Raw genomic sequence first — 16,603 nt, 5'->3', positions numbered from 1 at the left:
ACGAGTTCACACGTTTCTGCTCCGTCAAAACTTCCCATAGTGACGTCAAATGTTGCATTGTTCTTTTTTTGCCATGGTGTACTGTTGTGGATGAGAATGGAGTTTTTTATATATATATATATATATATATATATATATTATATGTGTGTGTATGTTACTCATCAGTTACTCAGTACTTGAGTAGTTTTTTCACAACATACTTGTTACTTTTACTCAAGTAAATATTTGGGTGACTACTCCTTACTTTTACTTGAGTAATAAATCTCTAAAGTAACAGTACTCTTACTTGAGTACAATTTCTGGCTACTCTACCCACCTCTGCTGATAAGTGAGTCAGGCCCAAGACCCTTTTTGACTTGGCTTTTACCTACTAAGTCATTTGTACTTTTATCTCATTAGTTATGCAAGATTGTACAAAACTAGTGAAGTTGTCACGTTGTGTAAATGGTCAATAAAAAGAGAATACAACAAATCCTTTTCAACTTATATTCAATTGAATAGACTGCAAAGACAAGATATTTCATGTTTACATTTGCAAATAGTCATTAAGTTAGAATTGAATGGCAGCAACACATTGCAAAAAAAGGCATGTTCACCACTGTGTTACATGGCCTTTCCTTTTAACAAGGTTTGGGAACTGAGGAGACACATTTTTGAAGTGGAATTCTTTCCCATTCTTGCTTGATGTACAGCTTAAGTTGTTCAACAGTCTCCCTTCTCATATTTTAGCCTTCACACATTCTCAATGTCTTTTACTACGAAGCCACGCTGTTGTGACACGTGGCTTGGCATCGTCTCGCTGAAATAAGCAGGGGCGTCCATGATAACGTTGCTTGTATGGCAACATATGTTGCTCCAAAAGCTGTATGTACCTTTCAGCATTAATGGTGCCTTCGCAGATGTGTAAGTTACCCATGTCTTGGCCACTAATACACCCCCATACCATCACACATGCTGCCTTTTACACTTTCACCCTAGAACAGTCCCCATGCTTCTTTTACTCTTTGCTCCACAGTTTCCAAAAACAATTTGAAATGTGGACTCGTCAGACCACAGAACACTTTTCCACTTTGCATCAGTCCATCTTAGATGAGCTCGGGCCCAGCGAAGCCGGCGGCGTTTCCGGGTGTTGTTGATAAATGGCTTTGGCTTTGCATAGTAGAGTTTTAACTTGCACTTACAGATGTAGCGACCGACTGTAGTTACCGACAGTGGTTTTCTGAAGTGTTCCTGAGCCCATGTGGTGATATCCTTTACACACCGATGTGGCTTTTTGATGCAGTAGCGCCTGAGGGATCGAAGGTGTGTAATATCATGGCTTACGTGCAGTGATTTCTCCACATTCTCTGAACATTTTGATGATATTACGGAGCGTAGATGGTGAAATACCTAAATTCCTTGCAATAGCTGGTTGAGAAATGTTGTTCTTAAACAATTTGTTGACAAAGTGGTGACCCTCGCCCCCGTCCTTGTTTGTGAACGACTGAGCATTTCACGGAAGCTGCTTTTATACCCAATCATGGCACCCACCTGTTCCCAATTAGCCTGTTCACCTGTGGGATGTTCCAAATAAGTCTTTGATGAGCATTCCTCAACTTTCTCACTCTTTTTTGCCACTCGTGCCAGCTTTTTCGAAACATGCCGCAGGCATCAAATTCCAAATGAGCTAATATTTGCAAAAAATAACATGAAATATCTTGTCTTTGCAGTCTATTCAATTGAATATAAGTTGAAAAGGATTTGTTGTATTCTCTTTTTATTATATTTTTTTATTTTATTTTATTGAATTGGGTGTTGTTGTTTGTAAATGTGGCCCCCTAAACCATTTGGTTCGGCCTACAGAGCATCTTTCCTGGAGTAAACATATTGTGTTTTGATTGATGACATGAAATATAAAATAGTGCAGACAGTGGATGGTAGGGTCTGACCACCACCCACGTCTGACTTCCAGGTGGTGGATGGTAGGGTCTGACCACCACCCACGTCTGACTTCCAGGTGGTGGATGGTAGGGTCTGACCACCACCCACGTCTGACTTCCAGGTGGTGGATGGTAGGGTCTGACCACCACCCACGTCTGACTTCCAGGTGGTGGATGGTAGGGTCTGACCACCACCCACGTCTGACTTCCAGGTGGTGGATGGTAGGGTCTGACCACCACCCACGTCTGACTTCCAGGTGGTGGATGGTAGGGTCTGACCACCACCCACGTCTGACTTCCAGGTGGTGGATGGTAGGGTCTGACCACCACCCAGGTGGATGGTAGGGTCTGACCACCACCCAGGTGGATGGTAGGGTCTGACCACCACCCACTTCTGACTTCCAGCTGGTGGATGGTAGGGTCTGACCACCACCCACGTCTGACTTCCAGGTGGTGTATGGTAGGGTCTGACCACCACCCAGGTGGATGGTAGGGTCTGACCACCACCCACGTCTGACTTCCAGGTGGTGGATGATAGGGTCTGACCACCACCCACCACCACCCAGGTGGATGGTAGGGTCTGACCACCACCCACGTCTGACTTCCAGGTGGTGGATGGTAGGGTCTGACCACCACCCACGTCTGACTTCCAGGTGGTGGATGGTAGGGTCTGACCACCACCCATGTCTGACTTCCAGGTGGTGGATGGTAGGGTCTGACCACCACCCACGTCTGACTTCCAGGTGGTGGATGGTAGGGTCTGACCACCACCCACGTCTGACTTCCAGGTGGTGGATGGTAGGGTCTGACCACCACCCAGGTGGATGGTAGGGTCTGACCACCACCCACTTCTGACTTCCAAGTGGTGGATGGTAGGGTCTGACCACCACCCACGTCTGACTTCCAGGTGGTGTATGGTAGGGTCTGACCACCACCCAGGTGGATGGTAGGGTCTGACCACCACCCACGTCTGACTTCCAGGTGGTGTATGGTAGGGTCTGACCACCACCCAGGTGGATGGTAGGGTCTGACCACCACCCACGTCTGACTTCCAGGTGGTGGATGGTAGGGTCTGACCACCACCCAGGTGGATGGTAGGGTCTGACCACCACCCACGTCTGACTTCCAGGTGGTGTATGGTAGGGTCTGACCACCACCCAGGTGGATGGTAGGGTCTGACCACCACCCACGTCTGACTTCCAGGTGGTGGATGGTAGGGTCTGACCACCACCCAGGTGGATGGTAGGGTCTGACCACCACCCAGGTGGATGGTAGGGTCTGACCACCACCCAGGTGGATGGTAGGGTCTGACCACCACCCAGGTGGATGGTAGGGTCTGACCACCACCCACGTCTGACCACCACCCAGGTGGTGTATGGTAGGGTCTGACCACCACCCAGGTGGATGGTAGGGTCTGACCACCACCCAGGTGGATGGTAGGGTCTGACCACCACCCACGTCTGACTTCCAGGTGGTGTATGGTAGGGTCTGACCACCACCCAGGTGGATGGTAGGGTCTGACCACCACCCACGTCTGACTTCCAGGTGGTGGATGGTAGGGTCTGACCACCACCCAGGTGGATGGTAGGGTCTGACCACCACCCACGTCTGACTTCCAGGTGGTGTATGGTAGGGTCTGACCACCACCCAGGTGGATGGTAGGGTCTGACCACCACCCACGTCTGACTTCCAGGTGGTGTATGGTAGGGTCTGACCACCACCCAGGTGGATGGTAGGGTCTGACCACCACCCACGTCTGACTTCCAGGTGGTGGATGGTAGGGTCTGACCACCACCCAGGTGGATGGTAGGGTCTGACCACCACCCAGGTGGATGGTAGGGTCTGACCACCACCCACGTCTGACTTCCAGGTGGTGTATGGTAGGGTCTGACCACCACCCAGATGGATGGTAGGGTCTGACCACCACCCACGTCTGACTTCCAGGTGGTGGATGGTAGGGTCTGACCACCACCCAGGTGGATGGTAGGGTCTGACCACCACCCACGTCTGACTTCCAGGTGGTGTATGGTAGGGTCTGACCACCACCCAGATGGATGGTAGGGTCTGACCACCACCCACGTCTGACTTCCAGGTGGTGTATGGTAGGGTCTGACCACCACCCAGATGGATGGTAGGGTCTGACCACCACCCACGTCTGACTTCCAGGTGGTGGATGGTAGGGTCTGACCACCACCCAGGTGGATGGTAGGGTCTGACCACCACCCACGTCTGACTTCCAGCTGATAAACTGACCATGACTGCCACTCCAACTCTACAACTCACTAGAAATAGACACAAAGACGTCAGGTCACTCGCTGGCAAGCGCACTTTCCCGCGGTGGAAGTGTCACATGACAGGAAGTGGTCATGGGAACAGTGACAGACTTTGTCTTTCCACAGGTGAGGCGACAACACGGGTGCTGTCGAGGACTCCCGAGAAGAAGAAAAGATGGCACTCACGTGGCATCCCACCTGCGTGGCCAGACTTCTGGTGCTGTTCTGGGTCCCACTGTGGCCCCTGGTCCAGGCAGCCTCTGCACCTGAGAACGAGGTCCCACTGCGACCCACCAGGTGGTTACCTGAGGGGAAGATGACCAGCGTGACTTTACCTGCAGGGCGAACACGCAGGTAAGAACACCACATTAGCATTCATACATTACATTTTTAACACCATTTTGCTGCTCTTCATTTAAACTTTGAATTCCATTTGTGTTATTCTAAGAGTTGGAGTCTCTTTTTGACATGTTGGATATGAAATTAGCGTTCAAATAAAGTGATGAAATATTTAGTATGATCAAAGACTTGGTAGTGATACTAAATATAAGAAACATTATACATTAAAACCCACATCTGAGGTCTCTTCCAAGGTTTATCGTAGTTCCCATTTGGTTGAGTTCTGACCTGAGTCCAGGGTGTCGTGGTTTGTGCAGCCCTTTGAGACATTTGTGATGAAGGGCGACATAAATAGTCTTCGTTTGATGCAATGTAATATGAAATAAAAACATAATATTGTAACATAAATATCCCCCAAAAACTTTTGTCTTACTTTTTAGATGCTATTGTTGCATTGTAAGAGCTGGTCTCCTGAAGCTTTAGTAAAACTTGGCCAAGTCTCGCTGGTCCTTTTTACTCCACATACAAACCCCGTTTCCATATGAGTTGGGAAATTGTGTTAGATGTAAATATAAACAGGAATACAATGATTTGCAAATCCTTTTCAAGCCATATTCTGTTGAATATGCTACAAAGACAACATATTTGATGTTCAAACTCATAAACTTTATTTTTTTTTTTGCAAATAATAATTAACTTAGAATTTCATGGCTGCAACACGTGCCAAAGTAGTTGGGAAAGGGCATGTTCACCACTGTGCTACATGGCCTTTCCTTTTAACAACACTCAGTAAAGGTTTGGGAACTGAGGAGACACATTTTTGAAGCTTCTCAGGTGGAATTCTTTCCCATTCTTGCTTGATGTACAGCTTAAGTTGTTCAACAGTCCGGGGGTCTCCGTTGTGCTATTTTAGGCTTCATAATGCGCCACACATTTTCAATGGGACTACAGGCAGGCCAGTCTAGTACCCACACTCTTTTACTATGAAGCCACGTTGATGTAACACGTGGCTTGGCATTGTCTTGCTGAAATAAGCAGGGGCGTCCATGGTAACGTTGCTTGGATGGCAACATATGTTGCTCCAAAAGCTGTATGTACCTTTCAGCATTAATGGTGCCTTCACAGATGTGTAAGTTACCCATGTCTTGGCCACTAATACACCCCCATACCATCACACATGCTGCCTTTTACACTTTGCGCCTAGAACAATCCGGATGGTTCTTTTCCTCTTTGGTCCAGTTTCCAAAAACAATTTGAAATGTGGACTCGTCAGACCACAGAACACTTTTCCACTTTGCATCAGTCCATCTTAGATGAGCTCGGGCCCAGCGAAGCCGACGGCGTTTCTGGGTGTTGTTGATAAACGGTTTCCGCCTTGCATAGTAGAGTTTTAACTTGCACTTACAGATGTAGCGACCGACTGTAGTTACTGACAGTGGGTTTCTGAAGTGTTCCTGAGCCCATGTGGTGATATCCTTTACACACTGATGTTGTTTGTTGATGCAGTACAGCCTGAGGGATGGAAGGTCACGGGCTTAGCTGCTTACGTGCAGTGATTTCTCCAGATTCTCTGAACCTTTTGATGATATTACAGAGCGTAGATGGTGAAATCCCTAAATTCCTTGCAATAGCTGCTTGAGAAAGGTTTTTCTTAAACTGTTCAACAATTTGCTCACGCATTTGTTGACAAAGTGGTGACCCTCGCCCCGTCCTTGTTTGTGAATGCCTGAGCATTTCATGGAATCTACTTTTATACCCAATCATGGCACCCACCTGTTCCCAATTAGCCCTGCACACCTGTGGGATGTTCCAAATAAGTCTTTGATGAGCATTCCTCAACTTTATCAGTATTTATTGCCACCTTTCCCAACTTCTTTGTCACGTGTTGCTGGCATCAAATTATAAAGTTAATGATTATTTGCAACAACAAAAAAAAAATGTTTATGAGTTTGAACATCAAATATGTTGTCTTTGTAGCATATTCAACTGAATATGGCTTGAAAAGGATTTGCAAATCATTGTTTCTATTTACATCTAACACAATTTCCCAACTCATATGGAAACGGGGTTTGTCTATGTCGGGGGTCGGCGAGCCGCATGCGGCTCTTTAGCGCCGCCCTAGTGGCTCTCTGGAGCTTTTTCAAAAATGTATGAAAAATGGAAAAAGATGAGAGGAAAAAAAAAAGTTTTTGTTTTAATATGGTTTCTGTAGGAGGACAAACATGACACAAACCTCCCTAATTGTTATAAAGCACACTGTTTATATTAAACATGCTTCACTGATTCCAGTATTTGGCGGGCGCCGTTTTGTCCTACTAATTTTGGCGGTCCTTGAACTCACCGTAGTTTGTTTACATGTATAACTTTCTCCGACTTTCTAGGACGTGTTTTATGCCACTTCTTTTTCTGTCTCATTCTGTCCACCAAACTTTTAACGTTGTGCATGAAAGGTGAGTTTTGTTGATGTTATTGACTTGTGTGGAGTGCTAATCAGACATATTTGGTCACTGCATGACTGCAAGCTAATCGATGCTAACATGCTATTTAGTAGTGATGGGTTGATGAGGCGTCATGAAGCGTTTCGACACATTGCAAAACTGTATTGATACTGTGTCGATACTGTGTCACTAAATACTGACATCTGCTGGACATTAAAAATCCCTACAGGCAACCTATGGACCGACTCAACTGACACTGATTTGATGCCCTAGTACAGGGGTCACCAACCTTTTTGAAACCAAAAACTACTTCTTGGGTACTGATTAATGCGAAGGGCTACCAGTTTGATACACACTTAAATAAATAAATATATTGTCATTTGTAAGTTACACGTAAGTGTGATTTAAACAAGAATAGCTAAATAAATAAATGTATATATATTAAAAAAAATGGGTATTTCTGTCTGTCATTCCGTCGTACATTTTTTTTTTTTCCTTTTACGGAAGGTTTTTTGTAGAGAATAAATGATGAAAAAAACCACTTAATTGAACGGTTTAAAAGAGGAGAAAACACGAAAAAAATTAAAATAAAATGTTCAATTTCGACTCTTTAAAATTCAAAATTCAACCGACAAAAAGAAGAGAAAAACTAGCTCATTTGAATCTTTTTGAAAAAATTAAAAAAATAATTTATGGAACATCATTAGTAATTTTTCCTGATTAAGATACATTTTAGAATTTTGATGACATGTTTTAAATTGGTTAAAATCCAATCTGCATTTTGTTAGAATATGTAACAAATTGGACCAAGCTATATTTCTAACAAAGACAAATCAGTATTTCTTCTAGATTTTCCAGAACAAAATTTTTTAAAAGAAATTCAAAATACTTTGAAATAAGATTTAAATTTGATTCTACAGATTTTCTAGATTTGCCAGAATAATTTTTTTGAATTTTAATCACAGTAAGTTTGAAGAAATATTTCGCAAATATTCTTCGTCGAAAAACCAGAAGCTAAAATATTTATTATTCTTTACAATAAAAAAAAAAAAAAATTTACTTGAACATTGATTTAAATTGTCAGGAAAGAAGAGGAAGAAATTTAAAAGGTAAAAAGGTATATTTGTTTAAAAATCCTAAAATCATTTTTAAGGTTGTATTTTTTCTCTAAAATTGTATTTCTAAAAGTAATAAGAAGCAAAGTAAAAAATAAATGAATTTATTTAAACAAGTGAAGACCCATCCATCCATCCATTTTCTACCGCTTATTCCAAGTGAAGACCAAGTCTTTAAAATATTTTCTTGGATTTTCAAATTCTATTTGAGTTTTGTCTCTTTTAGAATTAAAAATGTCGAGCAAAGCGAGACCAGCTTGCGAGTAAATAAATACAATTTAAAAAATAGAGGCAGCTCACTGGTAAGTGCTGCTCTTTGAGCTATTTTTAGAACAGGCGAGCGGGCGACTGATCTGGTCCTTACGGGCTACCTGGTGACCGCGGGCACCACGTTGGTGACCCCTGCCCTAGTATATACAATAATATAAACCAAGTCATTTAGGATTATTTCATATCTTCATTTAAATAAAAATATATTTGTATCTTTTTTAGATACAGTCAATAAATAACGTGAACATGTATCATAACATGGAAATCTAAGAGAACGTGTTGTGGATGATTGTGGACTGGGAATTGTTTTAATTGAATTTTTTTAAATTTTTATTAAAAAAAATAAATAAAAGTTTTTCCGACGTATTGCATTTTAGACGATTTCTCTTCTTAGTTATTATTTCTCCGGCTGTAGAAAAGAGCCGCTCACAGGGCACAGAGGAGGCGTCAGTGCGACACAGTTGGCGTATCGGTCACGTGACCAAAACAGCTCATGATCGGTCACGTGACTTTCTAAAACCGACACAGGGTTTCGCTCTATGAGCTCGACGCATGCGCCGATGCATCGGTGTTGCCGGACCCATCACTACTATTTAGGCTAGCTATATGTACATATTGCATCATTATGCCTCATTTGTAGCTATATTTGAGCTCATTTAGTTTCCTTTAAGTCCTCTTAATTCAATTTATATCTCATGACACACTATCTGTATGTAATATGGCTTTTAATTTGTTGCGGCTCCAGACAGATTTGTTTTTGTATTTTTGGTCCAATATGGCTCTTTCAACATTTTGGGTTGCCGACCCCTGGTCTATGTCATCCAAAAGAACTTGGGAGTGACCAGTGAGTTTTATTCCCTGAGAGGAACAACAAACGGCATAGGCTCAATCACATGTGTCATGGTGTGTTCAAGGTGTATCAGTGCTCTGTATTAAGTAGAAAATGCATATTCCTCCACAGGCTTTTCTTCACACTGAGGAAGACCCCCGACTTTGCTGTGACCGTCAGCCCATGTGGCCCCCCCATGGAGTGGACCTTGGCGGCCCGCACCCTGAAGGACAAACCCCTCAAAAGTCTGGAGTGTGAGTGGAACCCCCCCCCCCCTTCCCCCCGCACAATTTAAAGCAACAGCATGTCATGACGTGGTCCCCTCCCTTATTGGTCAGCGGACCAGCCAGGACGACTCCTGTGTTAGCGTTAGCGTCGACGCTAACAGTCCCACATTCCCAAGTTGTCTGACACAACCTTCCCCACATGCTGGAAGAGTGACGTTTTAGAAAGACATGAATCATTCAGCTCGCGTTGGAACTCATCTGAATTATTCACTTTGATTCTCCAGCGTTTCATTTGCGGAGCGGTTTCCTCTGGAGAGAGACGACAACTGCTTTACAGTATTTCTTCAATTATTTGCAGGTTTCCTGTCTGTGTGAAAACTGGGTTTGTGTTCAATATTCATGGGGAATGTAGGGCGGAACAAAATAGACTCGTCGTTCGCTGCGAGGAAGTCAACAAATAGAATTGTTTTCAAAGTTTTTGGACTATTTTGGCACCCCAGAACCTGAAAGACTTGACTACACTCGCTTGTCTGAAACGGTGTTTTTCAAACTATTTTGAGCCAAGGCACATAGTTTGCGTTGAAAACACCACCAGCAGAAATCATTAAAAAACGAAACTCAGTTGACAGTAAAAAGTCGTTGTCGCAATTGTTGGATATGACTTTAAAGCATAACCAAGCATGCATTAATATAGCTCTTGTGACTTATTTTGCGGTCCTATTTTGGTGGCTTTTTCTCTTTTTTTGGTATTTTCCTGTAGCAGTTTCTTTGAGCGATATTTCCCGCATCTACTTTGTTTTAGAATAATTCAGTTGTTTTTATCCTTCTTTGTGTGGATATTGTTGATTGTCAGGTCATGTTCGGATGTACATTGTGGACGCCGTGTTTGCTCCACAGTAAGTCTTTGCTGTCGTCCAGCATTCTGTTTTTGTTTACTTTGTAGCCAGTTCAGTTTTAGTTTGGTTCTGCATAGCCTTCCCTAAGCTTCAATGCCTTTTCTTAGGGGCACTCACCTCATACTTTGCCAACTCTTCCCGAATTTTCCGGGAGACTCCCAAAATTCAGCGCCTCTCCCGAAAACCTCCCGGGACAAATATTCTCCCGAAAATCTCCCGATTTTCAGCCGGAGCTGGAGGCCACGCCCCCTCCAGCTCCATGCGGACCTGAGTGAGGACAGACTTTTTTTTTATGACGGTAGGACAACAGGGTGACATATTATATTTATCTTACCTAAAAATAAATATATTTATTAATTAAAAAAAAAAAAAATTAAATACATTTTTACAATATTTTGCTAAAAACATCAAAATTAATTGTATTTTTATTTGTATTTTTTCTGACTCCGTATTACATCCAGCCATAGAATTATACATTAAAATATACATATTGGAAATAATAAATTTTAAATGATCATAATAATTCATTTAAAATGACCATATTTAATTATTAAAATAATTGCTTGTTTATCAACAACTTTAGCATTTTATTCATTACATTTTGAAGCTCTCAGAAGCCAAGTTATGTTATATTCCTTAAGATTTATTTATGCAAGTTTGAAGTATCAATTATCTAAACACAGTTTTGTTTGCATATTTTCAGGATGTATATATATATATATATATATATATATATATATATATATATATATGTATATATATATATATGTATATGTATATATATATATATATATATATATATATATATATATATATATATATATATATATATATATACACACACAGGTAAAAGCCAGTAAATTAGAATCTTTTGAAAAACTTGATTTATTTCAGTAATTGCATTCAAAAGGTGTAACTTGTACATTATATTTATTCATTGCACACAGACTGATGCATTCAAATGTTTATTTCATTTAATTTTGATGATTTGAAGTGGCAACAAATGAAAATCCAAAATTCCGTGTGTCACAAAATTAGAATATTACTTAAGGCTAATACAAAAAAGGGATTTTTAGAAATGTTGGCCAACTGAAAAGTAGGAAAATGAAAAATATGAGCATGTACAATACTCAATACTTGGTTGGAGCTCCTTTTGCCTCAATTACTGCGTTAATGCGGCGTGGCATGGAGTCGATGAGTTTCTGGCACTGCTCAGGTGTTATGAGAGCCCAGGTTGCTCTGATAGTGGCCTTCAACTCTTCTGCGTTTTTGGGTCTGGCATTCTGCATCTTCCTTTTCACAATACCCCACAGATTTTCTATGGGGCTAAGGTCAGGGGAGTTGGCGGGCCAATTTAGAACAGAAATATCATGGTCCGTAAACCAGGCACGGGTAGATTTTGCGCTGTGTGCAGGCGCCAAGTCCTGTTGGAACTTGAAATCTCCATCTCCATAGAGCAGGTCAGCAGCAGGAAGCATGAAGTGCTCTAAAACTTGCTGGTAGACGGCTGCGTTGACCCTGGATCTCAGGAAACAGAGTGGACCGACACCAGCAGATGACATGGCACCCCAAACCATCACTGATGGTGGAAACTTTACACTAGACTTCAGGCAACGTGGATCCTGTGCCTCTCCTGTCTTCCTCCAGACTCTGGGACCTCGATTTCCAAAGGAAATGCAAACCAAACCAACCCAAACCATCAGTGATGGTTTGGGGTGCCATGTCATCTGCTGGTGTCGGTCCACTCTGTTTCCTGAGATCCAGGGTCAACGCAGCCGTCTACCAGCAAGTTTTAGAGCACTTCATGCTCTAAACCAGAGCTGTCCTATCCAGTCTGTCAATGCCCTAAGAACACAATGACCTGGATGAATGAGAATGTTCACCGCCATCTTTGTGTTATTGTTTAAAAACTCTTCCTTTTATCTTTTCCTGACAGGGAGCTCAAAGAAAAGCATGCCCGAGGTGTGGTGGAGGGGTCCTGGGACTGAGGAGAGGATACACAGCTTTTCCGGCAATGCCGCGGACACATACAGCGGGCCCGCGGCCCCCCATGCATCCGTCTACATCCTGAGGCTGCGCTCCAAACAGCAGAGCAGCAGAGCCACAGTGTACCTCCACCAAGGCCCGGGGACCTCAGGGGCCATCCCTCAGGTCCCGGCTGACCCTCGAGTTCACACCCTGGGAGTGGGGATGACCAGCGTCACCCTCAGCTGGGTTCCCAGCGCCTCGTTCACAGGTCTCGCTCAGAAGAGCTACGAGTACTGCGTCCTGGTCAACTCTGGCCGCAACTTCCCCAGCGTTTGTGCGGCCCTGGAGAGTTCCAAGATGGAAGAGGATAAAAAGAGGACGGAGAAGAAGAAGAGGGTGACGGCGTGGCCCATCCTGAAGGAATGGTGGTGGGAGCAGTGGGAGGCGGACTCAGAAGCGGGCGGTGATCTCCAGTGTGCGTGTCGGGGGACGGAGAGCGTTTGCACCGTCTCCGATCTCCTGCCCGACACTCGTTATTACTTTGACGTCTTTGCGATGGACCGGCTGAACGGCACCAGCGCCGCCTACACGGGGACGGCCGCTCGGACGCACGAGGAGGCGCGGCCGTCCGTCGCCACGCTGAGGGAGGGCGAGCTGAGGTGGGTGACCTTCCACGACAGAGGCTCGGCTACAGAGCAGTTCTTCAGCTTCCGCCCACGTGGCGTGCAGCAGAGCGGCCTGCTCACCCTGCAGAGCTGCGGCGGACGCGACAAAGTCAAAGTCACCGTCTCCAGTAAAGGTCTTGTTCTGACCTCTCAGGCTGTCGGGGAGGATTTGGTGCAGATTTGGCTGCAGGGAAGCCCGGTTTATGTCATCTCCCTGGAAAGGGAAGGAACGACCGCAGCTAAGACCTCAAGTGTAGCCTTACCTTCAGTCAAAATGCAGACCTCCTCAGCCTACCACCAAAGAGGGCTCCCGTCCTTGCCGTCCACCTTGCAAGTCAAATCCTTTAACCGCTTGCGTGGGTGCAATAGCGTCACGTTAGCTTGGATGGGCACCGAGGAGAGGAGCCTCTACTGTGTGTACAAGCGAAAGCTTGAAGGGGACGCCTTAACCGCGCCATGTCTCGGCCCGGAGTCCCGCTCCGATACAGAGAGGGTCCTCTGCAAGTATTTCCAGGAGCTGAATCCGAGGCGGGCGGTCACGACAGCTGTGATCGGTAGCCTGCAGCCAGGGACAACTTACGTGTTTGACGTCTACCTGATGAGACGCTGGGGGATCCCGATCAAGTATGCCAGCAAGACGGTCAAGACCAGGAAGGACTGCTGAGATGCCGCCCCCTAGTGGAGGGCTGTGGAATAAAGCCTGAGAACGAGGCCATTAGACTGTAGAGGAGCAATGGTTGGACCCTCAAAGGAGAGGAGGGTGATCTCACACCAGCAAATTCCCAGAATATTCCCAACAGATTGTTGCTTTTCATCGTCAACCACGATAACAACGTGGCGCCGGTCCAAGTGCTCGTTTCGGTGCGCGGGTACAAAAAGGACAACAAAAACAACTAGGACCGTGTGCCAAATATGCAACAGAAACAGATGGGCCAATAATTGGACGACATCTGAGACGTTGGAGGGGAGCAGGGGGAGGTTGGAGTGTATATAACCGGTACAATCTACAGATGCTTACTTCAAAGCGTGTTATCTTTGTGCTCTGCTCTCGCATGAAGCAGGAAAAAAATACTCGTCATTGTCCTTGATGTATTCCCGTGCTGCTTCAATCACACCAATAAATACTGGGGAATCTGTGCTTTTGGAAATACTGTACAAATTCAATAAAGGACTTACTGTATATTGCAGTGGCGGGCCGTGCGTTTCCCACCTAGGCCTTCAGTGATGTCCGACTTCAATTACCTCTCATTGATGTCACCACATGGCCATTGCTGGAGAAATACTATACAGGAACACATTTACTGAGCATTGAATCACTATCAACAGTGTACAAAACGGGTTATTTTCTGGCGCATTTAAAAATTAAATATTAAACAGCAATTAAAACATATCTTAGGTGGTATTGTCAACATTTAAATTGTAAAAAAAAAACATCCATCCATCCATCTATCCTTCTTCCTCCGGGGGCAGCAGCCTAAGCAGGGAAGCCCAGACTTCCCTCTCCCCAGCCACTTGGTCCAGCTCCTCCCGGGGGATCCTGAGGCGTCTCTAGGCCAGCCGGGAGAAATAGTCTTCCCCCGTGGCCTCCTACCGGCCAGACGTGCCCGAAACCCCTCCCTAGGGAGGCGTTCGGGTGGCATCCTGACCAGATGCCCGAACCACCTCATCTGACTCCCCTCAACGGCTTTACTTTGAGCCCCTCCCGGATGACAGAGCTTCTCACCCTATCTCTAAGGGAGAGCCCTGCAACCCGGCGGAGGAAACTAATTTGGGCCGCTTGTACCCGTGATCTTGTCCTTTCGGTCATAACCCAAAGCTCATGACCATAGGTGAGGATGGGAACGTAGATCGACCGGTAAATTGAGAGCTTTGCCTTCCGGCTCAGCTCCTTCTTCACCACAACGGAGCAATACAGCGTACGCATTACTGAAGACGCCGCACCGATCTCACCATCCACTCTTCCCTCACTCGTGAACAGGACTCTGAGGTACTTGAACTCTTCCACTTGGGGCAAGATCTCCTCCCCAACCCGGAGATGGCACTCCACCCTTTTCCGGGCGAGAACCATGGACTCGGATTTGGAGGTGCTGATTCTCATCCCAGTCTCTTCACATTGGGCTGCGAACCGAACCAGTGAGAGTTGAAGATCTTGTCCAGATGAAGCCATCAGGACCACATCATCTGCAAAAAGCAGAGACCTAATCCTGCAGCCACCAAACCAGATACCCTCAACGCCTTGACTGCGCCTAGAAATTCTGTCCATAAAAGTTCAGAACAGAATGGGTGACAAAGGGCAGCCTTGGCGGAGTCCAACCCTCACTGGAAACGTGTCCAACTTACTGCCGGCAATGCGGACCAAGCTCTGACACTGATCATACAGGGAGCGGACCGCCACAATCAGACAGTCCGATACCCCATACTCTCTGAGCACTCCCCACAGGACTTGTGAGACCACGCCGGCCAACCCCGTAAACTAGCTCAGCTGTCCCGGCGATGAAATGGGGAAATGCTCGCCACTTACACTCGAACCAAGCAGGTTCGAGTGTAAGTAGGTACTTGAACTCCTCCACTTGGGGCAAGATCTCCTCCCCCCAAAAGATTAAACGTGAAAAAATTACATTTGTAGCACCCATCCGACGCCGTATAAGTCCATGGTACTGCTCGTAGTCGCTTGATTGGAGTGGAAGTGGCGAGCATTTCCCCATTTCATCCCCGGGACAGCTGAGCTAGCTTCCGGGGTTGGCCGGCGTGGTCTCACAAGTCCTGTGGGAAGTGCTCAGAGAGTATGGGGTAACGGACTGTGTGATTGTGGCGGTCCGCTCCCTGTACGATCAGTGTCAGAGCTTGGTCCGCATTGCCGGCAGTAAGTCGGACACGTTTCCGGTGAGGGTTGGACTACGCCAGTCACCCATTCTGTTCATAACCTTTATGGACAGAAATTGTAGGCGCAGTCAAGGCGTTGAGGGGATCCGGTTTGGTGGCTGCAGGATTAGGTCTCTGCTTTTTGCAGATGATGTGGTCCTGATGGCTTCATCTGGACAAGATCTTCAACTCTCACTGGTTCGGTTCGCAGCCGAGTGTGAAGAGACTGAGATGATAATCAGCACCTCCAAATCCGAGTCCATGGTTCTCGCCCGGAAAAGGGTGGAGTGCCATCTCCGGGTTGGGGAGGAGATCTTGCCCCAAGTGAAAGAGTTCAAGTACCTCAGAGTCTTGTTCACGAGTGAGGGAAGAGTGGATGGTGAGATCGGTGCGGCGTCTTCAGTAATGCGGACGCTGTATCGATTCATCTCACAAGATGTGGTTTCTCTTTAAATATCCTTCTTGAAAATGGCCTTGCAAATATATATCTGCCACCTAATCAATTCACCACATCACCAATGAAGAGGTGATGATAAGGGCAGGGGTAGCACCATTGTCTGACATAGTCTCTGACATGAGAAGGAGAATGGCTGGACACGTACTCCGACTGCCAAGAGAGAGACCGGCAAGTGTGGCAATGGGCTGGGTGCCAGAAGGGGGAAAGAGAAAGAGAGGACGGCCAAAGAAGACGTGGAGACAAACAGCCAAGGAAGACCTGGGAGAGATGGGAGTCAGCTGGCATGGAGCAAGAAGGGCCGCAACAAATGGAGGGGACTCGTCGCCCAATGTTCCAACAGGAATG

The 16,603-nt window shown here is 45.6% G+C and overlaps 1 protein-coding gene across 2 annotated transcripts in view; it reads left to right on the top strand.

The window, feature by feature from the left end:
- Positions 1-14,099, top strand: part of ndnfl (neuron-derived neurotrophic factor, like) — a 24,098-nt gene extending 9,999 nt beyond the window's left edge. The window contains exons 2-4 of one of the 2 annotated variants that reach the window (XM_061976006.1): positions 4,319-4,546; positions 9,316-9,437; positions 12,243-14,099. In XM_061976006.1, coding sequence (XP_061831990.1) covers positions 4,368-4,546; positions 9,316-9,437; positions 12,243-13,603 — 1,662 coding nt within the window. In that variant the 5' untranslated portion in view covers positions 4,319-4,367 and the 3' untranslated portion in view covers positions 13,604-14,099. Of the gene's footprint in view, positions 1-4,209; positions 4,547-9,315; positions 9,438-12,242 lie in introns of those variants that run through there. The other variant, XM_061976095.1, reaches the window with a different exon arrangement.
- The last annotated feature ends 2,504 nt before the right edge of the window (positions 14,100-16,603 follow it).

Source organism: Nerophis lumbriciformis, linkage group LG02, assembly GCF_033978685.3.
Source record: "Nerophis lumbriciformis linkage group LG02, RoL_Nlum_v2.1, whole genome shotgun sequence".
NCBI lineage: Eukaryota > Metazoa > Chordata > Actinopteri > Syngnathiformes > Syngnathidae > Nerophis > Nerophis lumbriciformis.
Note: the sequence above shows the minus strand (reverse complement) of the source record. Positions and strands in the feature narration are given on the sequence as shown.